This window comes from Agelaius phoeniceus, chromosome 4, assembly GCF_051311805.1.
Source record: "Agelaius phoeniceus isolate bAgePho1 chromosome 4, bAgePho1.hap1, whole genome shotgun sequence".
Classification (NCBI taxonomy): domain Eukaryota; kingdom Metazoa; phylum Chordata; class Aves; order Passeriformes; family Icteridae; genus Agelaius; species Agelaius phoeniceus.
The window spans coordinates 56,091,144-56,114,063 of record NC_135268.1 but is presented as its reverse complement, the minus strand read 5'-3'; the positions used below and the strand labels follow the sequence as shown (position 1 = coordinate 56,114,063).

Here is a 22,920-nt window from a genome sequence, read left to right as displayed (position 1 = left end):
TCCAGAAGGTGGACGAAAATAAAACAATTCTCTGACTTCTTGTTGAAAGGAGTTAAAATTAATTAAAGAGAAGAAATGCCTACCTTTTGGAAAGCAGAGGAATATTTTCTTTAATGAAAGTTAAAAGTGTATGAAAATATAGATGTGAGATGGAAATATTTTTTTAATTGTGTACACAAATAAGTAAACTGTGATTAAAAATATTGAGAAATCAATTTCCCAAATAGAAGAATAACTCATAAAGTTTAGTAAAAATTTGTGTTCAAGGGAAAATTGCTTCTATTTAATTTTCATCTCCTGTGCTCTTTATCCTTATCACATTTCTCACATGCACTCTTATAAGGTGAATATTTTGACTGCACTTGCATTTCACTCAACACTACTTTGTTAGTCACAGATCATGGCTCCCTGGCCGGAGGTAGAAAAGCCTGAAACCAATAACTATATTGGGGACTCTTCCAAACAAAACCAGAACATGGCTGGGAAAGAAGGAGAAAATCACAAAGGTAATGTGCTCACTCTGAGTTATAAAAAAATAGATAGGATTTGGGGATCCTTGGAGAAGATGGAAAGTAATTAAACAATTTTTTAAATGTTCTGTTTTGTCAGGCAACGTGGCTTCACTTGGAAATAAAGGGGAAATTCAACCTGCATTTTCCACAGTAGCTTTGATAGATGAGACAAGGCCAGAAGAAGAAGACCCGTGGGCTCTGCCAGAACTGCAGGACACTGGGATCAAGTGGTCAGGTAGCCATTTCTCTGTAAATAAGTTACCTACATTGTTTTCCCATCACTTGTCTCATGTTAATCAAGAGTTAATGGGTTTATAATATTCAATCAGCTAAGAAAAATCCCAAAATCATGCTTCTTAGCCTCCTTAAAACATGAGAAGATATATGTAAAACAGTCCAGCACTAATACAGTTTTATATCCAGGCAGCTGTTGGTCATTTTTTTACTCAGTAGGATGACTATAAAACCAAGGGTCAATGTCAGATTTCATAAGGCTTTTGTCACATACCAAAAAGGTTTTTTTGTGGTAAAAGTAGGCAAACAAAATACCTGCTTCTGCAGTTAAAATGTGATTAAGAACATTCTTTTGGGTTTAATCACACACTGGAGCCATGTCACTGTCTTTGTCTCCACTGTCTCTGCTTGTGCACTAGAGTATTCCAGAGAAAAATTCAAATGATTCTTTTATACATAATGTATTTGTTTTGCAGATCTGGATACAAAAGGAAAAGTCATTCGTGTACTCTATGGGATAGGGAAGTTCATTATGCTACTTGGATTACTCTACATGTTTGTGTGTTCTCTGGATGTACTGAGCTCTGCTTTTCAACTGGTAGGAGGTATGAAAATATCTAAAATATCAAGAATAAATTAATAAAGCAGTAAATTTTGTCTGAGACACTTAGTTACAACTACCAGTCTTCAAGAACATTCTTCATATATGATGAGACATAGATTCAGAAGGAAGGATCTCTGATTAAACACTGACCTTCAGATGTTTGAAAGAAATGAAAACATTTCTGTCTCAAATTCCACAGAGCTGATGTAGGGGTTATTGGCCCCAGTTTCCCAGTAGCTCCCAGTTACTTTAGTGACAGTTTAGAAAAATACATCTGGACATAAATCTGTCCCATGTAAAAGACATTTCAACAAGGTGAAATACAAAACTGTTCTCTTGACCAAAGCATCTAACACTGAAATGTCCCTCAAATCCTTCAAAGACAAAAACTATTGAAATGTATTTTTTACATTTACCTCAAAGTGTTGAATTCAGGTCATGGACTCAGGAGTGGTTATCAGAGAAATAAGTATTTTGCAAACACAGAAAGGTACAGGGACTGAATTAGTCAGTATTATTAAAAGCATTACCCTTAATTCAGTGTCCAAAAATACCAAGTAATAACATTTAAATCAAGGTATGGGTGTTTTTTTTGTCCTACAGTCTTTCTGCTGATGGCTGTGGCATTATATGTGGCAACTCTCTGCAGAGTTCAGCAGGTCTTATAGTCACTGAAATGAGAGAATAGAAAGTATCCTCTAAAATCTGAGAAGCTGCGAGTCCAGGACATGAATCTGGATCCCTGGGCTACATTGTACTTTTTTGGGATAGCAAACATGGTTATATATGTATCAATTAAATGGCTGAATGATCTTGAATTAAACACTGATAATTTCTATGGACTTTACCTTGTGCTTCTCTGAGAATATGTTTTTTTACAGGTAAAGCAGCAGGGGACATATTTAAAGATGATTCAGTGCTCTCGAATCCTGTTGCGGGACTGGTGATCGGAGTTCTGGTGACTGTGATGGTCCAGAGTTCCAGCACCTCTTCATCCATCATAGTCAGCATGGTGTCCTCCACATGTGAGTCTGCTCACAGAATCTTCCTAGAGATCACTCATAAACCTTGTCTCAGGTGCAAACATTCCCACTTGTGTTCAAATTGTAGAAGCTTTGTGTAAAAGAATAGAGACCATTGGAAAAGTTTTTCACAGCTGTTTCCCCGATATAAAATAAAATTTTTAAAAGGAATCATAATGGTATTAGTATTAGTAGTAGCAATAGTAGTAGTAGTAATAATAATAAAACCACAACTGCAAGGAAAATCATTGGAAGCCATGGCACCGAATGACTTAATTTTGGAATTATCTGCATCATTTTCTCACATTGGACAGTAATGAACTTCATTTTTTTCTGTGGTATCATTTCAAAATTCTGTAGTAAGTAGGAAAATGCCTGGGAAAGAAGAGACTTTATTTTCATCTGGCCCTTTAACATGTGATGAAAAGGGATAACCATGGGCCATAGTGTCAGTGGGGATCATGGGACTATGGGAGTGCCACATTACCAGGGGGCTTGATTAAAGCAAACCTGTTTGGATTAGAGCAGCTCATCACACTGACATCAAGGGAGGTCAGGAGTTCACTGATAGCAATAGAAATTTTCATTGAAGCATAGAGCTTGCTAATAATATGATTTTTTCGTTCATTGTTTCCTTTTCTGTTTTGCAGTGCTGACTGTTAGAGCAGCTATTCCTATCATCATGGGAGCAAACATTGGCACCTCAGTTACAAACACAATTGTGGCACTTATGCAAGCTGGGGACAGGAATGAATTTAGAAGGTATTGTATTTAAACTCTAGATCTGGAAAATTGTTTCTTTCATTTTTGTAGGTCTTCTATATTCCCTCTCACTACTACAGCCATTCAACCTTTCTAGATAGGAAAGTCACAAGCATGGCCATGGCAAAGGTATAAAGCTGCCTACATGTATGGCCTTATATGCTTGGAAAAAAAAACTATATCATGTTCCTTTAAAAATTTTGTGGGTTTGTGAGAATTCACCATTTTTAATGATCTTACACAGGAATAAATTTTCAAGTGCTCTCACTATACCCCCCACCTTTTATTATGTGCCAGCTGTGGGAGGGCTGTACAAGAAGTTAGTATTACATAAGTTTGGTCTGGTTTCCTTAAAAGAGATTTCAATGTTGAAGTCTGCAGAAAACCAGAGCTGGTAACTGTAGAGAAATGAAATGTTCTGGCTGTCAGATATATACAGTGACATCTTTAGGACTCACACTTGACATTGCCACTGAGAGAGCTCATGGAGCACTTGGAGGCTTACTGGAGATGGGCAGTAAACTTGGGAGTGATAGGAGACTTTGGAACCTTGTCATTTATGCACTGGGCATATTGAAATACTCTTGGCCAAAGCCTCTGAGGGACAAGCTGTGGCTCCTCGTGCTTTGGAGGAGAAGATTGAAGGGACCTGTACACCACAGATTGCAGAAACATGTGGGAGAGCTGCAAAGCCCTCTTGCCCCAGGAGTCAGGGAGAACTGGTCCTGTAGGCAATGACTGGCTGAGGATTAAAAATGTACTAAAAACAGGTGAGAGGCAAAACAAACACAGGCTGTACAGCCGCTTCTTTCTTCAAAAAAGTACTCTTGGCAGCCTCATGCTATGGATTACTTCTGTCTTTTCTAGTTTTTCTTGTTTTACTCACCTGTCTGGCTCTTTAATTGGCCAACAGTGTGGAGCCAACCTAGCACTCCATAACAAAGTAGCTATTGCATTTGACCCCAGAAATTAAATTATTCCCATCTTGAAATGCCCTTCATCTCTACTTTTATGATTTCATATCTAATTGATGTTATACACATTTTGTTTAATTAAAAGCAGCTCTGTTTTTTAATTTCTTCTTGCAGGGCCTTTGCTGGGGCAACAATCCATGATTTCTTTAACTGGCTGGCTGTGTTTGCACTGTTACCCATTGAAGTCATTACTGGCTATCTCTACCATCTCACCAATGTTATAGTTGACTCCTTTCACCTTGAAAGTGGTGAGGATGCTCCAGAGCTACTAAAAGTTATCACAGACCCCTTTACAAAGCTCATCATTGAGGTAAGCTCTTTCTCACTTCAAGAAGCTGCCTACCTGATTCAGTCCCAACTAATCAAAATGCTCTGACTGTGAGAAGGCTTCCCACTCCTGTCTCTGTGTTCCTGGGGGCAAAGTTCATTAGCAGATGAATTCTTCTCTTAATTCATATCTCATAAAGCCCCAGTTCTACGTTTCCAGTTTCTATTTCGCCCACATTTCACAGCATCAGTGGCAGACAGGGGGGAGGAGGACTGGGAAGGCAGCTGAGGACAAATTCAGCCATGTGGGATGGATGGGAAGGCAGCCTCTTGCCTGGGCATTTGCAGGTAGCACTAGCTGAGACACAGCCAGAGGAACAGCATTGGACCTGATGAAGACACTGAAATTATGGGACAAAATCATATGCATCTAGAGGCCAGGGGATGCACACAGGTTTTGAAGTGACAGTAAATACAGTCAGGGAGTTGTGTCAGAGCAGCTGATTAAACAGAAAGGATGAGATGAGGTAGTGGATGATGTGGGGAGAATGAGACAAAGCATTTGTTCATGTACAGTTGTACTTTTTTTTTCTGGGAGTAACCCCCTTCCTACCCGTTGGGCAGGAGTTCCAGCATTGGAGTCATGCAGATTTTACATGGTTGAGCTTTCAAGGGGGCTTATTTGAGTAGAGCTGAACAGAAGTATGTGATACAAGCTGGAAATAAAGCATTTTTAAAATTCTTTTTATTCTTCCTTTTAAGCTTGATAAATCAGTAATAAATGCAATTGCCACTAATGATGAATCAGCAAAAAACAAAAGCCTGGTAAAGATCTGGTGTGTCACTGAAACCAATGTGGTGAGTATCATGTTAAATTAATTGTCAGGTACCTCAGGAAATATATTACTGATCTGTAGCTGATGCTCCTTATCACAGGATTGTGAAATTAGATTTTTTAATGAGGGTGGGGTTTTTATCAGCAGAAAAAGAATGAAAAAAATTTAATGCAGTTTTTTTTAATGCTCCACTTAAACCAAGCATGGTCACCAGTGGTGACCTTGACCTGGCTGCTTTCAGTACTGTGCAGGACCTTGCCTATCAGAACTGGTGGATTGGTGCCAAGCCTTTTACTCCTTTCAAACCCAAATGCCTTTAAACTCTGATAGCAAGTCCTACCAACTCCCTGAAAGTGGAAAAAGTCTGCACCGTAGGCCAGAGAAAAGATCGTTTCAACCACCATTTATCTGCTGATCTAATCAGCTTCAGTTTGACGTGTGTTGGGGTGATCTGGTGGCCGCTGGCTGCTCGCAGCCTTCTTGGAAAACTGCCCTTGGACAAAGCCTCCGTGGGGCTGCATCCTGCTCCTCTCCACCCAAGCAGCCCTACAGCTTGGAGGAATCTCTTGCCCAGACCAACACCAATGAGTATTTTGGCAAACCATGGAGCTGAGTGTTTGCTTTGCATCGTTCAGCTAACCAACAATTACAGCATTAAATATCCTTTGATTCTCTAATTAGACTATTCTACCTGCTGGCACGTATAGAAAAGTAATTCCTGAAGTCCTGAGGCAGAAGATACTCAAGGAGTCCTTAAGTATTTCATTCTCCACTGGTTGTGGAGGTTGAAATTCGGTGCCCAGCTGCTATTGAATGACGCTGTGGCTGGGCAGTGAAACGCTACCTGCGGAGATGGAGCCGGGGCAGAGCCGCGCTCACCCGGTCCCTGCTCGGGTTACAGCCCCGGCTGTGTCTGGGGCTGCAGACCCAGCCCGGTGCCCCTCGCTGCCCTGGCAGGCCCAGCCTGAGCTCAGCTGCACAGCCCCGAGCCCCTGAGCCCTGCACAAGACAAGAAACTACATGGAAAGAGCAGGCCAAGGGAAATGTTTATTTCTAGACATGCTTTTTTCTGTGTTGCCTGTATTTTGGCTGGGTACCTGCTGCTCAACCTTACAGTCAAATGACAAAAACATGTGAAACCCCCAGAATTTTGACTTGACCTTGGTGGGGAAAAAGGAAAATAATTTAAATTATTGCATCCCTGTGACCGTGTTTGCAGGGCTCCGAGGATGAGGGAAGAGACAAGGATCTGACTCCATGTTTCAGAAGGCTTGATTTATTATTTTATGATATATATTATATTAAAACTATACTAAAAGAATAGAAGAGAGGATTTCATCAGAAGGCTAGCTAAGAATAGAAATAAAAGGAATGAATAACAAAGGCCTGTGTCTCGGACAGAGTCTGAGCCAGCTGGACTGTGATTGGCCATTAATTAGGAACAACCTCATGAGACCAATCACAGATCCAGTAGATAACCATTGTTTACATTTTGTTCCTGAGGCCTCTCAGCTTCTCAGGAGGAAAAATCCTAAGGAAAGGATTTTTCAGAAAATATCATGGCTACACATTCCTACTGGGTTAAACTAATTTCTAGCAAAAATTGTTAAACAGACTCATGGCCAGGATAAATACATGCAGACCCCATATGTTTAAAGCAAAACAAACATTTTGATCTAGTGATGCTGCTTTGAAACTAAGATGCTTGAAAAAAAAGAAAATTCAAGGTGAGAAACAAGACTGTGTTGTGTTTGTAAAGGTTTACCAGGTATGGGGTGCCTGGAGCCCAGGTGCTCCCTGGAGATGTGGGGGCACCAGATCCACTCCCAGTTTTGCCCACCTGCATCATCTGGAGAGAGGTACAAATGCAGGTGTTTGTAGGCAGTACCCAGCAAAGAAATATGATTTCTCTTCCCCCATTTCTGCAAAAGAAAATCACTCAGGCATTTTGGAAAGATGCCTCTTGCTCAGGAGCATGGTTCAGAGTCCGTTTGGCTGTCAGCTGCTCTTGTGTGGAAGCATAGCTCAGTCAGCAAGCTGTTCCTTAGTCTGCATAATGACTTACAGACCTGGTGTCAGAATGCAGCATGTCTGGCCTAGGAGGGCTTATAAGGAAGCTTTTATTGTGGTGTACACAGAAATTCAGTAATTTGGTAATGGTAATCATAGTGCTTGTAATGAGCTCTTAGCCCTTGAACATGACAATTAAAGTAGTAGCAGCACTTCTGTTTCTACTGACATGGAAACTGAGGCACAGAAAATCAGCTGGAGCACTTTGTGCTCATCCAGCAAGAGAGGCTGCACTCGTGTTGTAGCATTCTGACTCACAGTCCTGTAGTACTCATCAGACCATGAACTGCATTGAGATGTCAGGAAAGAGACCTTTCTTTCAACAAGAAAGCTGTGGCAGTGGCTGGAAAAGGAATATCACTGTCCCACAACTGTAGCCAAACATGAACCTCACTCCTCAAATCTGTCATCAGTAGTTAAGTTCCTCAGCTATTAGTGGATTGGTGCTGTGGTTATTAAAATGTAGAAGATTTTGGGAATATTTTAATCTTTACATATTGTACTGATTGACATGGGTAACAGCATAATCATTTGTTTTCAGAATGCAAAATGTTACCATGCCATTGATGTGGTGCCAGCTTACAATGCTGACTTTTTAGCTGATGAATCTTGGTTGTAGTAAAATTTGAAAATTCTACATGAGCTCTTATAAAGGATTGTAGGTGACTGAACTCTCTGCTTTGTCTGGCAATCTTTAGACACTGCAGAATGTCACAATTCCACCTTCCGAAAACTGCACATCTCCTGACTTCTGCTGGACTGCAGGAAATGTGACATGGACCCTCAAGAATATAACTGAAACAGACTATATCAGTAAATGTAAGTAGTAGAACTACTCCTCTGCAATATATTTACAAAAGTATATATCTTTCTAATGGTGCTAACAGCCCCCTTCTGAGGTGGATCCAGGAGCCCTGGCCAGTGTGGGGACACATGGCACTGCTGCAGGTGCTGCCTGAGGAGCCTGTGCTCTGCTGTGGCTGCACAGCTGGAGTTACAGCAGCATCATGGTATCTGGCTGCAGGGGGATCTCTTTCCATGCTGCCTGATAGCAGTCATTGAGGTCTCAGTATCATGTCACCGTGATGTTCAGATGGCTCGGAGCTACGGTTACTCTGCTGTCATGGTTGCTAGGATATCCCATCCCTATGCATGCCCTGCAGGACTTTGAACTGCCCTGCTCAGGCATGCAACCACCTCTGGGAAAAGCTGACCCACTGTGCAGCTTGGAGCACCCCAAAAGTTTCTCCTGCCTTTGTGTTCCTCTCCCTTACACATGCCTCATACACCTGGTTCCTGCCTGCCCCATAGGGGTGCCCACTTTGCATTTTGTAAGCATGTCTGTAGAAGCACCTCTCCTGCCTCACTCAGACATGGCTTTTGTGGAGGAGGGAAGGTGGCATTTTCCATCTTTGCATCAACCCCTCAAGCTGTGTTTGCTTTGGTTCAATTTTCTTAGGGGAGCGAACGAAAACCAGCGGTGGGCTTAGGATCACAGGCAAAAATGTGGGTAGGCTAATTCATTTTCCTTTTCTTTTTCAGGCCAACACATCTTTGTAAACTCAGACCTGCCTGATCTTGGTATCGGGCTCATCCTCCTGGCTTTGTCCCTGCTTGTTCTCTGCTCCTGTTTGATAATGATCGTTAAGCTGTTAAACTCTGTGCTTAAAGGACAAGTGGCCAGCGTTATCAAGAAGACAATCAACACTGGTAACTATCTGCTTTTCCTGAGGATTGTTTTTAGGAATGACAAGGACACTGAGCATGTTTATTGATGTCTCCTGTTCTGAAAGACGTTATAGAATATTTTAAAGAAAATACTATTGAATGAAAATCGTGCACACTGCCCAACATTTTTTCTTCCAAGTATTTTTTTTTCTTTAATTTAAAAATCTTTTAGTGAACAGCTTGATTGAGAAATGCAGCAGATTAACAGCATTAGAGACCAAAGTCCAGGCTCTGTTTCTAGATGTATAATCATTAGCTGTTAGAAATGTAGATCTCCCATCCTCAAAAGATAGCACCAAAGTGCTGAGATTGTGATTGCCTGCTCTGGCACAGGGCCTGCATATTCCTTCTAAAGTTGAAAAAAGATTCATGATCTTATCCTGTGCTGCTGCCTAACCCTCTCTTCAGCAGGATAAGGCAGCCTTGAATGGTGGTGTTTTTCTGTCTTTCCCTGTGTTGTCCAGCTGTTTTTTTTCAACCTGGATCCATTGAGTGCAAATGTTCTGGGGTTTTTTCACCAGGCTGCTTTTCCTTCATACTCTCTTTAATGGAGAGATTAGGAAGTGTAGCAGAGAAAAGCAGTCCTGGCACAGATCTCAGGCTGTGGTTGAAGTGAGGGTACACAGAAATACAGAAGGCAACAAAGTGGTCCCCATGCTGTCTTCTCCTGGGCAAAGAACACTGCCCAAATTAAAAACAAGGGGTAGAAAGTAAACAGCTACTGCTTATTTAATTTGGGATCTTCTCTCTATTCCTCTGTGTCTTCCCAGCTGATTAAGTCCTCACTTCTCAGCTCTCTCCATAAATCTGCAGACTACAGGGGACATTTGTGCCAAGTTTCTCTATCAGTGTAGTTAGCTGTTCTCTGCAAGAGTTAACAAGTACATTTTTAGGGGATAATCCACTTGGAACTAGTTAGAGCAAACAACTTGGTTCTCTCAGGAGCTTTCTGAAGATCTGATCCAGTGAGTGCCTGGTTGCTGAAACCAAGGCTCTCAAAACACCCAGAAGGTTTTGTGTTGACCTCTGAGGAAACATTTCTGGTACCTAATTGTATCACAACACACATGCCACCCTGGGTCAGGACAAATGTCTACCTAGTCTGGTATCCATCTCAAAGTGTATCCAGTGGTGCAAGGCTGTTGAAGGCACATAGCAAACAGGATAAATCAAAGTAGTAGAACTGGCCCCAAATCGTCATTTGAGACCCAACATGCAAACAATACATCTACATTTTAAGGGCTTAACAGTCTTCCCTGCTGTGTTATTGTTACATGGATCACTCTGTTATGCTAACAGCAATGTTGTCCCTCTATTTTCCAGATTTTCCATTTCCTTTTACTTGGCTCGCTGGATACTTGGCTATGCTCGCAGGGGCTGGTATGACCTTCGTTGTCCAAAGCAGTTCTGTTTTCACATCTGCTATTACACCCCTTGTTGGTAAGTTGGAAATACTGTGCTCTTTATCCCCATGTTTCATCTTCTCCATCATCCTGAAGCCAACCCAGTTGTGTTTCTTTTCTCGTAGGCATTGGCGTCATAAGCATTGAGCGCTCTTACCCCCTCACCTTGGGAGCCAACATTGGCACAACCACAACAGCTATACTTGCAGCTTTGGCAAGTCCTGGGAGTACATTAAAATATTCATTACAGGTCAGTATAAAACCATGCTTTCTTGACTTCATTTAGAAGTTGTAAGTTTTCTGAAGAAAAACCTGGCAAAAGTGATGCAAATGTGCTGTTCATGTTGTGCCTGATTTTGTCTGTGCTATTAATAACAATGCATTCACTTCAACTGCTAGAGCAAAGAGGTTGCATTAAAAATTCCCAGAATATCAATATATAGCTAATCTTGCTTTTATAAATTCTCTTGATCTGCATGAATTGATTCAGAACTGGGACAGGGGAGGTCACTTGACCCCTGAGCGTGGGGTCTTTTTTCTGCTTGGAGTTCAGTGCCCACGTGCTGAGAACCCTCTGAGGGTTATTGATTTCTGTAAGCTCTCTTCTCAGGGTCCAAAGTCAGTTCATTGATTGTACAGGGACTCCTGTAACCTAAGTGAAGGTTGCACAATCCTTAAGCTGGCAAGCTCTCTATCTACCCAACATTGCAGTGAGCATCATGGCATCTATTTTTCTCCTTGTAAACGTATTTTGACTGGGTTTTATTGAATTCCTTTTTGCCTCAAACTATTTAAAAAGTAGGAAGGCTGGCTTTGACTCCCATTTTCCACCCAGTAAAGAACCTGGCAGCAAATAACATTTGAATGAATGCTTTACAATTAAGAGTGAAAAGATAATGACGTTTCCTTGGTGAATAGGAGGAATGTCTTTACTAGCTAAAATAAATCAAGAAAATTGCAGAAGTCATTTTATTGTCCTCGGGCAACAGATGTAATCATGAGAAGATGCTATCTTGATAAAGCTCAGATTTCATGATAACATACTGGTTTTATAATGCCCTTTATAAATAAACACCTGTACTTTCATATTTACTTTAGTCTGATAACAGTTACAAAATTAAAATAGGATAAGGTGAGCAGGGAATGTACTGTTTTGTTCAATATATGCTTATTCTGTCTAAGTGACTCCTGTAAGCTTTAGCAAGTCTCTGCCTTTTAATGCTAATTTTTGTTTAAAAAATTTTTGAAGTATGTGAATCAAAGGATTGTAAAGATCCAAAGACAAAGTCCCCTTCCAGGAATCTCCTCAGTGCCCCATAAACTTATAGCTAAATTTTTGTAAAATCCAAGTTTGTACCATTAAAAATTTCTCTGTAGCCAGTGTGCAATATCAAATTTACGTTTCCCATGTTTTCATTGAAAATTTCTGGATGTAGAACCCAATGGTTCCCACACCTTGACAACAGTACTGTTTCCTGAGAGCTGGAAGTAATTATGATGTGGGTAGGAGTATTTAATGGTGGTTTAGTTAATGAACTTCTCAAATGTTTTTGCTTTCAGATTGCCTTGTGCCACTTTTTCTTCAATGTCTCTGGGATAATTCTGTTTTATCCGATACCTTATACCCGCCTGCCAATCCGCATGAGCAAGACCTTGGGAAATATAACAGCCCAGTACAGATGGTTTGCTATATTTTATCTTCTCCTCTGTTTCTTTCTGTTGCCTTTGTTTGTATTTGCTCTGTCACTGGCAGGCTGGGGAGTCCTTTTGGGTGTTTGCCTTCCCCTGTTTCTTCTTTTTATTGCTGTGGTTGTAATTAATGTCATGCAGAAAAGGCGACCTCATTCACTGCCTGAGAAGCTCCAAAACTGGGATTTCCTACCTGTGTGGATGCACTCCCTAGAGCCCTGGGACAATATACTTATGGCTTCCCTTGCTTTTTGTGGGAAACACTGCTGTGGCTTCTGCAAGTGTTGCAAAGTCAATGCTGAACAGGAGGGTGCCAAAGACAAGCAGCTAAAAACTATGGAAGTTTATGAAAACACCATGGCAATGGCTGATGATGAAAGAGGTGGAAGAAGGGCACCAGCAGTAGCTTGTGTTGACAAAACAGGCACAAACAACACAGCCTTATAGTATTGGATTCATGCATATTAGCAGAGATACAGCACAGGACAGCCAGGCTCATCAAAACCACCTTGGACCTTGCACTGAGGACAGAGTGAACATTTTGTTAGGTTTCTGAAGCCAGTGATACATCAACCATCAAGGAAGGGAGTCAAACAAGCTTGACAGAGTCCCTAGAAAACCTATGCTCAGTTGCAAAGCTAATGACAGATTTGCTCACAGAGGATCTGCTATGTGGTACCTTCCTCCAATGTTATCAGTAGCAAACAAAACAAATCCTGATGTAGTCCCATGAAGAGAGAGATGAAAGTGGCAATCAATTAAAACTTAAAAAAAACCAATAAATAATGCACTTCTAGAACAGCCTTTCTGACCTACTGATTCAGCAGAAATTACATCATAATACCGAAGAAGTCCTTGAAATTTAAAAGAAAAAAAAAAGGGGGGGCGGTTGGAAGTAAAAAAAAGGGAAGAAAAAAAAGGGAATCCTAGTGTTTTCATTGGCCTGTCTGCAGTGGTCAAAATGGAAAACAGTAGCTTTCCTAGAACAGACAAAATCTATTCTATGTGTGTGAAGGAAAATGAAATGCTGGGACATTCTTCAGAAGCTCTTGGAGTCCTACTCTGGCATAAGAGTGTACCTAAGCCCATTTGGAGCCCTCTCTGTCTCCTCTAATGGTGGGGACAGAAGCTATAACCTTTTGTTATCTCAGGCTAAAGACCACAGAGGTAATTGCTGCTCTCTCTGCCTGCTGAATGCTAAGAACTGTGTATGGAGGCATTGGGTTGCTACCAAAGGTCTTGGCTGACTGAGGATGTGATTGTGTGACCATTCCTCTCTCCAGATGGTCCTCTGCAGTCCTGTCCACCATGTAATCCCACAGCTATGGACTGGTGCAGGAAGGAGGACAAGTAGGAGAGGAGGGAGCTGTGCCAGCCTGGGCTGGTGCCAGGAGATCTGTGTGCAGCTGTGGCTCCATTTGCCTGAGCCACAAAAGGAGTTTTCAGGGTAGCAGTGGAGAATGACTTTAGACCTACAACAGAGGGAGCCTGCAGAGCAGATTGTGGCTAGCACAGGGAATCTGGCAACGTTGACTGGAGACAAAGTACTGGAGACACACCCCTTTGTGCTCTGAACCACCCTACTTGGAAATAATGTGAATTTTACTGGCAATTGTATGTAGCAATCCAAATCCCAAATAAAATCCATAAGGAGCGTAGTCACTACAATGCCTAGCAAGTCCATGGGTAGTGCAATACTTGACAGGGAGCTGCTTGTGCTCAAATTTTACCTTAGTGATGTTTTAGTAAATGCTTGTGAGACTGCTCTGAATCATGGGCTGACAGAAGGCATAATCTCAGAGTCAGAAGAAGAACATTTCAAAGATGCACTCAGTCCTTCTGCTGGTTTTCAACAGCTTAGATATTACTGAGTATGGGACAATATCTGAAGTCCAATCACTAATGTTCAAAAAAAAAAATTAGATGGCTGAGTGTAAACCAAGTGTCATTTAAAGCCCATTTAAGTGGCTGAATTTTAAATTAAATGTGTAATGAAAATGCTGAGAAGACCCTTAGTGCAACAAAGCTACTCAGTGCTGCTAGAACACAATTACTTCTGAATAGTTGTTTTTTGCAGAGCTTGGAATTCAGTAGGTTAAATTCAGCAATCAAGTAAATACATACATTTTAGAAGTGAAAATTGTTTTCATTTACTTTTTTAGCTAACAGTAAAACTGGCAAACTATGTGTTTGCAAATTGCATTCAAACTGAGATTCTAACTTTCTGTAATTGTGAGCCAGTGACAAAATGCCTAGAATCAGAGTGAAATTCCAAAAACATCTAGTTTTGGTATAGTTCTGCTCTTTTGGAGTGTAGTACCAAACAGCAGAATTATGTCAAATGTTCTTTTTATTTTCCTTATGCTTCATATAGTTGAAAAAATTTTGTCAGCATCTCATTTTTAAAGTGGAATTTTTATATTTTCAATAATTCTTCTTCATTTTATTCTCACAATTCTGGATACTTTTGGAATCAGTTTCTTTAAATCCCAATGTGCATTTCCCATGCCCTGTTTCTTTGGGAAAATATGAGAAAAATATCCAGAATTGTTTTCAAGTTATCTTACGTTTCCATTGACCACCCATCGAAAGAGGAAACATTTTAGTCTACTTTTACTCATTTCTTAAACAACATGCACCTTATTTTGCTTCTTGAATTGAAGCCTTCAAGAGCAGTGATAATATAACTGTGGGAAAGCAATTCTTGCAAACGAGTCAGGGTAATAATTGTCAGGCATATCAGTGCTTTATGGTTCCTCTCTGTAACGTCTCCTCTCCTTGCTCCAGGTCATACCATGCCATTGTGTTAAGCAGATCCCAAGGAGTATTTCTGTTTAATACACCATGATATGTCCTGGTACACTCACCCCCACACTCTTTCTAAAAGATATTTACTCTTTATTTATAATTGTTTGAGTGTACAGAATTTTTCATAACTTATAGAGAAAACGGCTGGTGATTGTGTTATATATTACATATTTGAAAACTATGCAATGTTTATCTATAAAAATGTAAAAAGGCACTACTGTATATTTTGTAATATAACTTTTCAATTGTTTGTAACTGTGTATACTGTGTATTATGGAGACTGTTGGCTCCATCAATAGGTTACTTAAAGATTGTTGGTAATGCAGAGACAGATTTCTTAAAGACACAAAACAACTATAGACTTTCATAATATGGCTTAATGCACAAGGATATTAAACACTATGTTTCTAAAAGATTTGAATTTTCTGTAATGAGAAATTTTGGAAATACAATGTTTCTAAAATACTTTTTTAAACTCTTAAACACTTTATCTTTTACCTGTTTCAAGGACAGTATATGTCTTTATATTTTGTCATGAATGTTCATCTTGTCTGTCCTCATGCATTGAATGTAAAAATAAAGAGAAGTTAAAAAAAATTATTTTCGTAATATCTATTTATATACGTATCATGGAATCTTGCAGAAAAATAAGTATTCAGACAAGGTCTAGCCTGAGCTGATGAATTGTGCAAGAAATGAGAAGGTTTTTTTAGCACTGAGCACTAAAGAAAAGCACCTGTGTGTCCAATATTTTCATATGAATGAGGGATTTTCATGTGGAGAAAAATAAAAAAAATTGCTCGGTGCAACTGTGTGGGTCAAGGTATTTTCTGGCAGAGTGCTACAGACTGTCCTTAGTGAAGGCAAGCATGTAAGACAAAGCCAATGCTATTGTGGCAACAGGATGCATGACAAGTCACCACAAACTATGTGTCACTGTACCAGGCTCAGGTGCTTCCTGTATTCTCTGGCAAACAGAGTGTCTCTGTAATGCTCCTTATACCCTGGGGCCTGAGTGATGTCTGGCTTATAACTGGCAAAAATATCCATCTTAATCTTTTTTTTTTAATCACACATGACCTATGGAGCTTAAAATTAGCCAGACAAAGAGAAATAAAAAGTGCTCTTTAAATGTGTTAAAGAGCATTGAAAATGTTATTAGACTTCCTAATTATGAGCTCAACAGTAGCTGAGGAACCAGCCCCAAAAGCACCTCTCATTCCCAATTACACCATGCTTTATTGAAATGAAGATAGCAGAAGTATTTCTTATAACACCAATATTAATGCACGAAGGTAGAAACTGGATTCTTCTGAAAGTGCAGGAAACACTCTAGGCCCATGATTTAAAACTTAGAGCTTCTTACACTTGTGCATAAATACTGTAATTTATCACCTTCTATGACTCTCTGTCTGTGGGGAATCAAAGAACACCCAGGACACAGGCACATGTTGTGCCACCCACCTCTCTGTTTCCAAACTGCCTGGGACAAAGTTCAGCAATGCCTATCACTATTTAACCAATACCAGTTAAGTCATGGAGCTCTGCACTCATCAGAATCTTTCAAAATGTGCAAACAATGCTTCAGCTCATCGCCTGTTCTCTGTCCTCTTCCCCTCTGCTTGCAACTTCACCATGTTGTCCACAGTTCCTTTTGGTGCTCCTGTGTTTTTTTTGGTCTCTGCTGAAGTGCCACATTTGCTTCCCCCAGTTTCAAACTCTTTATAACACTGCATTGAACTGCACCAGAAGAACTGTACTACTGTGCAGTGTTCTGGTCAGTCTGAAATGCTGCTTGAATGCTCCATCATCTCTACCTTCACCTCACCATGTGGTGGTGGGCACCCAGCCAGGCCCTTTGGACAGCCCTCACTGTGCCATTGGGAAAGGCTGTTCTCTGATTTACAGTAAATTGTTTGGGGGTGCAAGCTGGCCTGGTGCCCCTGGCTAGGCCAACACACAATCAATAGCACAGGATCCCATCAGGTCTTTTCAGAATAAATAGTGAACAGTGTGAAGCACAAATCCACTGTTTCAAGAGCTGCCTTGGCAAGGATACCACACAAGTAGCAGGGAATGCCAGGCCACGTTTCTGTTGCATCATCTCAGTGGGCTGTGCTTCCATGCAAGCGCTCTGTCTGCATTTGGAAGTTTTTCATTGTCTAGTGGCCTCTCCTGGTGTTGCCACATGCCAGAGGCATGACACTGGAAGTGTAAACACACTCATGATATTTTTACAGAATATTTTTTGGATCTTACTCCCTTTATGACAATTCTACTACAAAGATCCATATGGGAGAACTGAGTGTTCACTTTGCATATGGGATAGTAACAACACAGATTTAATGGAGTTGTCCCTAAGCAGGTCTTCCCTAACAGCTAAGATCTGAGTGTTTCAAGAAGACACCAAGAGAAGCAGAGCAAAGGCTAGAATTAAACTGTCCCAAGCATTGTATCTTACTCAGCACCTGATGAAATTCCCTAATTGCCATTTACACTTTTGGTGTATGAATCTTTTTACATGGCTCAACGTCTAAGGACACATTACCATGACATAAACAATCAGGGTAATTACAGGAGCAGATCTTTTGCAACCAACACCACAGCTGATAGACTGGGTTTTTTTTACACAATGCAAAATGCATAAATTATAGGACATGCAAACAATTTGTGGACCAAATGCTGCCCTTGGTGAGGCAATACATGGCCATAATTGACATTAGGAAAACTGGTGCTCATGTGAGTGAGGAAAACATTAAGCCTTATTTTAACTGACTAATGCAATGGCCTCAGGCACTGGATCTCAAATGGTTGCCAGCTTGAAGGCTGGGTCTGGTTCTGCTACATAGTACAAACAAATGATATTGACTCTTGTTTCTTGCTTCCTGCTGTTATATCATCCGAAAAGATATTCCTAAAGATACTTCTCAGTGCAATTTCCCTGTCTTCCTCAAAGAGTGTGCTAGAACAGTCTCAAACACTTTCCAGCAGAGTGGGATGCATAGGGCTGCTCTCACCCCCAAGGTGCAGAGCACCCTTTGGCCTGTGCTTGAGGACGGGCATGACACAAGGAGTGTTTCCGAAGAAAATGACAGTACAATGGCTCAAATCACAGCCTTGTATGCTGAAAGTGGAAAGAAGCTGAGTCTGAGTATATCCTGGGGAAATTTACTTAGCTGCCTTTGGCCAGGCTGGGCATGTCATCACTGCCCTCAGAGCTCACACTTCTATCCATGGACAGGGGAAAGAAGAAATCCCAAGCAGCACATTGTATCTCAGGTGGGACCCCATCTCTGCCTTCAGCCCTTTGTGCCTGTGACAGCTCTTCTTCCTTCCCCTCAAAAATATCAACGCAGCTAAACCAAGGAATCCCCAAGCTGATGTTCACCCAGCTTTGGAAAAGGAGGGACAGGGAATGATGTTTTGTTTTGTCTACTCCCTCTATCACCTTGCAAGCTTGGGTTGCTGGGGATTGAGGAATCACAGAGCAGGAGCGGGGCTGGAGGAACACAGCTCTGAAACAGGCCAGGATTTCCAGGGGTGGGATGATGTGGGATTGATACTGGGGCTGGGTGGCTGGCTGGACCTGATGGTTAAATGACTGCATGTACATGGCAGCAGGCAGAGAGCACTTTGCATCCATCAGCAGCAATTTCAACACCACCTTGAAACACAGGGAAAGGAATGAGATTTACTTCCCTTGGAGTAAAACAAAATGGCTGGTGAGCCAAGCAAGGCATCCTAAGCCCAGATGCATGGAGCTGGCAGTCCTTCTCTAAGAACCCCATGGTTATGGATGTGATGGGGCAGCTCCAGTCCACCCCTCCTAGTCAGGTGACCACCAGCCATGGATTCACAATCTCAGCAAAGCCCTAAATAAGATAGGCTGAAAGCATTTGCTGATGTACTGTGAGAAAGCAGCTCAGTGTTCAGTGGCACCCCATCCCAGGGGGCTCATCTGGGACTCTGCCAGGGGAGGGAGGGAGGGAGGGATGGAGGAGACCTCCCTCCCTCTGCAGGACAGCAGCCAGGCCACTTCACCTGGGCTGTGCACACACATGGAGTGCTGTGTGCAAGAAATCCAGGTGGGTACACTTAGGACAGATGTTGGCAGCTGGAAGAATGACCCATGAGGGAAAGTAACCAGACTGTAACCAGTGGCTATAAAACTGAGATATTTCAGCTAGGAAAACAATGCTGTTGAAACCAGTAACTGAAAAAGAGTCTGAGAGATTGATCTGTGGATCATTCAAGGTCATCATTAGCCCCTTCAGAGAATGAGGGGTCTGGTTCTTGGTGAATTTGGAGATTCTGATTAAGTGGTCTTCTATTGTTGCAATGAGCTCTCCTGTGATGGATACCAACATTGCCTGAGAGCACCACACAGAGTCTTCTTCTGTTAGTAAAGCTAACTTCTTGCCAAGTCATATTCCGCTGCCCCTCTTGGATGTGAGTCAGAAGGATAATACCTGACAGGCAACTTTTAAAGCTTTTAAGATGTCTTGACCACATGTAACAGGTGATTTGAATAAATTACATTGAGGCACAGCTTAGTGTAAACCTTTTGGGCTTTCTTACACCATGTGCAGCAGTACCTTGCCAGGGAGGCTTGTCACACCATACACAGGCAGGAATGTTTGAAGCTTCATTTACTCAGCCTTTGTCACTTTTAATTAAAACACAGTTCCAGGACAACCCATTGGGTAACTTTTGAGCAAGAGTAATTAACAAGATTTTTGGTCAATGAAAATGTTCCCACAGAGACACTACAGATGTTGTCACAGAAGGTGTTTTGGGGGTCAAAATCTCAAGCTAGTAGGAGCTGGAAGGACTACTCAGCCAGAGCATCTGCAAAGGCAAAACAAAGCCCCTGGGTGCATTAGGGTGTTTGTAGGGCAGTGAAGACTTGAATGATGCAGCAGGATACAGGAGCCAGGTCTGCTTTTTGGGGTTGTCCACATACTCACCCCATCAACCTGGTGGAGCTGTTGGGTCTTCAGGACACCCTGGTTCTTGGGGTTTGGACACCAGGACTTGGGGCTGGCTCAGACACAGAGATCAGTGGGGGCTCCTCCCTCTTTTGTTCAGTCATATATCTAAGCCAAAATGTCAAATAAATGAGTTTTACAAAATGCTCTGTTCCTCATTTATTGCTTTCACATCAAATTTTATATTTAAAAGGCTTAGCAGCCTTTTAAAGATGACAAGGGAGACTGGATGGCAGAATTCCTGTAGCATACATAGAGCATTTTCAATGAAGCAAACTCTGGTTAATGGAGGATATCACTGAGCTGAGAATGGATTTCACATCTCACCAGTAGAAAGGGCCATTCCAGCACCATCTGTTGACACATCCTGGCAATTCTCCTCATTGCAAATCCCAGAGGAATTTAAAATTTCCTCACCTGGGCCAGGTGCCTTGCTCACCTCAGGAGGAGGCCTTGACCTCAGCCTCTGCAGGGCACAATTTTCAAGGCCTGCCTATGCCTGAATGTGCATGCTGTATGATGGGCAGTAGGATAACTGGTGCTGGGTAAGATATCACAAGCAATCAAAATTGTTTTTTATTTTTTAATGATCACATGTGTTTCCATACATGGAAATAAGAAAATTAAGTAGAAATGAAAAATAATGAAGTAGCCTCCAAAATGTTACTTTATAGGATTACAAACAAATGCCGTTCAAGATGGGCTGGAAAACTTTTTTCCCGCTGAAAGTTTCAAGTACCTTTTCAGCTCAAAAAGGATGAGAAAAATTGCTCTAGAAAAAGAAAGTATGGGAAACAGCTAAATCAACGTTCCTGGGGCACAGCTGGGGAGGCTTAAAAGCAAAATAAAGGGTTTGGAAACAGCTGAAAAGCAACTGAAGAAAAACAACTCTTGTTAGGGGCAGTCAGATTTAGGCCTACTGGTATGAGAGAGGATCAGCTCTGTATTTGTGTGTCTGAAGTTTTGCTTGTGGTGGGCAGGGTTGGTCTTGGAGACAGATGGTCTAAAACTGTGGCTGTTTAATGAGCAGGTAAGTGTTCAAATTTTTTTATAGTTTGGCACCTGTTACTTGGTTTGAACCCACAGTATTATAACAGGAAGGAAAAAGGTTTCTATTCAGAGTACTTTCTTGAGTATCTTCTTGAGAGGAGATGTGAGGGAAGGACTTTTTTTCTTGGGGATGTCAGAAATATTGTGAAGGATGTACTCATTGAGGATCTTTTTGTTGACTTTTATTGTAGCACTGTTATTCTTTCCTTTCTCTTCCCCAGTCATGAGTTAACTTGTGTGGAGGTTTAAATGCAGTCAAAACTTGCTCTGTTGGCTGTGTGGTGGGTGTGATGGGACAATAGTTGTTGATTATTTATTATGTCTCTAGGAGAGAAAGAAGTCTAGTCTTTCTGCAAAAATAACCTATTTCTATTAGAAACAATCCTTCTGGTTTTGTATGATATTTCATCTGATGTCAAAGGAACAATTTAATTCTTCACCTTTTTTTGTTGGTGGCACACAAATCCTGAGGATACTGTTATGTGTGCTCCTAGCAAACAGAGGTCTTGAAGGAGGATACTGAGAGAATGATTCTATTATGGAGGTATTATTATTAATGGAGGTAAAATGAATTTGTATTGCAATGTAGATTACACATCTCATGAACTTTTGCCACCTGTGCCAATAAATGTATATTGGGGTGGACTACCCTTCAGTGCTTGAGATTTATGCTGGGGCTGGTGACACAAAAACTATGGCAAAAAATATGGAAAATTTACAGGGTACAAGCAGCAGACCCCAGTTCAGCCATGTCCTGGACCAGTTATGGATGTTCAGACTCTGAGATTGCTGCTCAACATCAGCAATCTGACATGGCTTGTGAATTCAAGCTGGGTTCAAGAGCTGTCACAGTCTGGACTTCACCCATTGCTGTTGGCTGAAAGGGGACCATTATCTCCTCACTAAGAGTAGAGATCAACTTTTTAATGGCATGTGGGATAGTCCATCAAGGATGAATCACTCTGGGACTACTTTGTCTTCTGCTACACAGATGTTTCCTGGTGAACATGCTAAGATCTTCTGTGCTGTTATAAACAAAGTCACTGTAATTATCAGAGAAATGCAATGAAGACCAAGAGAACTGCTCTTCTTTTTCTGTATAGAAGAGTGATAGAGACTGTAAAAGACTCCAGAATATTCTCAGGACTCCAGTGACTGTGGAGTTGGGGGTTTTTTTATGTGTCCTTTTTCCTTTTGTTTTTCCATTACTTTCATTTATTTATTATTCACAGTCAAACAAGAATTGCTTTCTTTTACAGCTTTGCTCAATTTAAAGCACAAAACTCTGGTTTCATTTGTTGTGCTGGTTCTGGCTGAGTTAATTTTCTTTATAGTAGCTAGTATGGGGCCATGTTTTGGATTTTTGCAGAAAACAGTGTTGACAATATGAAAATGTTTGTGTTATTGCCAAGCAGTGCCTACATGGTGTAAAAGCCTTTTCTGCCCCTCACCCCATCCCACCAGTGAGGAACCTGGGAGTGCACAATGAGTTGAGAGGTGACACAGCTGGAACAGCCAACCCCAGCTGACTCAAGGGAGAGTCCATCATACTGAGCACATGGAGCTGGGGAAAGGAGGAAAGGGAGACATTTGGAGTGATGGTGTTTGTCTTTCCAAGTCACTGTTACCTGTGATGGAGCTCTGCTCTCCTGGGGGTGTCTGAACACCTCCCTGCCCATGGGAGCATTGAAAGCATTCCTTGATTCCTTGTTTTGCTTTGCCTATATGCAGGCCTTTTGCTTTACCTGTTAAACTGTCTTTATTTCAATACACAAATATCCTCAGTTTCCTTCTTCCAATTCCCTCCTCCTGTCCTGGAGGAGTGCATGTGAGTGAGTGGCTTAGTCAGCTGCTGGGGTTAAGCCATGTCATGTGTCAAGGAGATCAAGGGTGAGATAAATATCTAAGATAGTTTAGATCAATTATTCTTTAGTGAAGTAGCATTATTTTGTGTATCTTCAAAAACTGCGTCT

General features: G+C 41.4%; 1 protein-coding gene across 1 annotated transcript; it reads left to right on the top strand.

The window, feature by feature from the left end:
- The first annotated feature begins 391 nt into the window (after positions 1-391).
- SLC34A2 (solute carrier family 34 member 2) lies at positions 392-12,548 on the top strand. The gene is made up of 12 exons (XM_054633569.2): positions 392-506; positions 610-747; positions 1,223-1,351; positions 2,232-2,375; positions 3,023-3,134; positions 4,223-4,418; positions 5,138-5,233; positions 7,980-8,100; positions 8,824-8,991; positions 10,333-10,449; positions 10,538-10,662; positions 11,973-12,548. Exons 1-12 carry the CDS (start codon positions 401-403, stop codon positions 12,546-12,548), a joined length of 2,028 nt encoding a protein of 675 aa, XP_054489544.1. The 5' UTR covers positions 392-400.
- Positions 12,549-22,920: the final 10,372 nt, after the last annotated feature.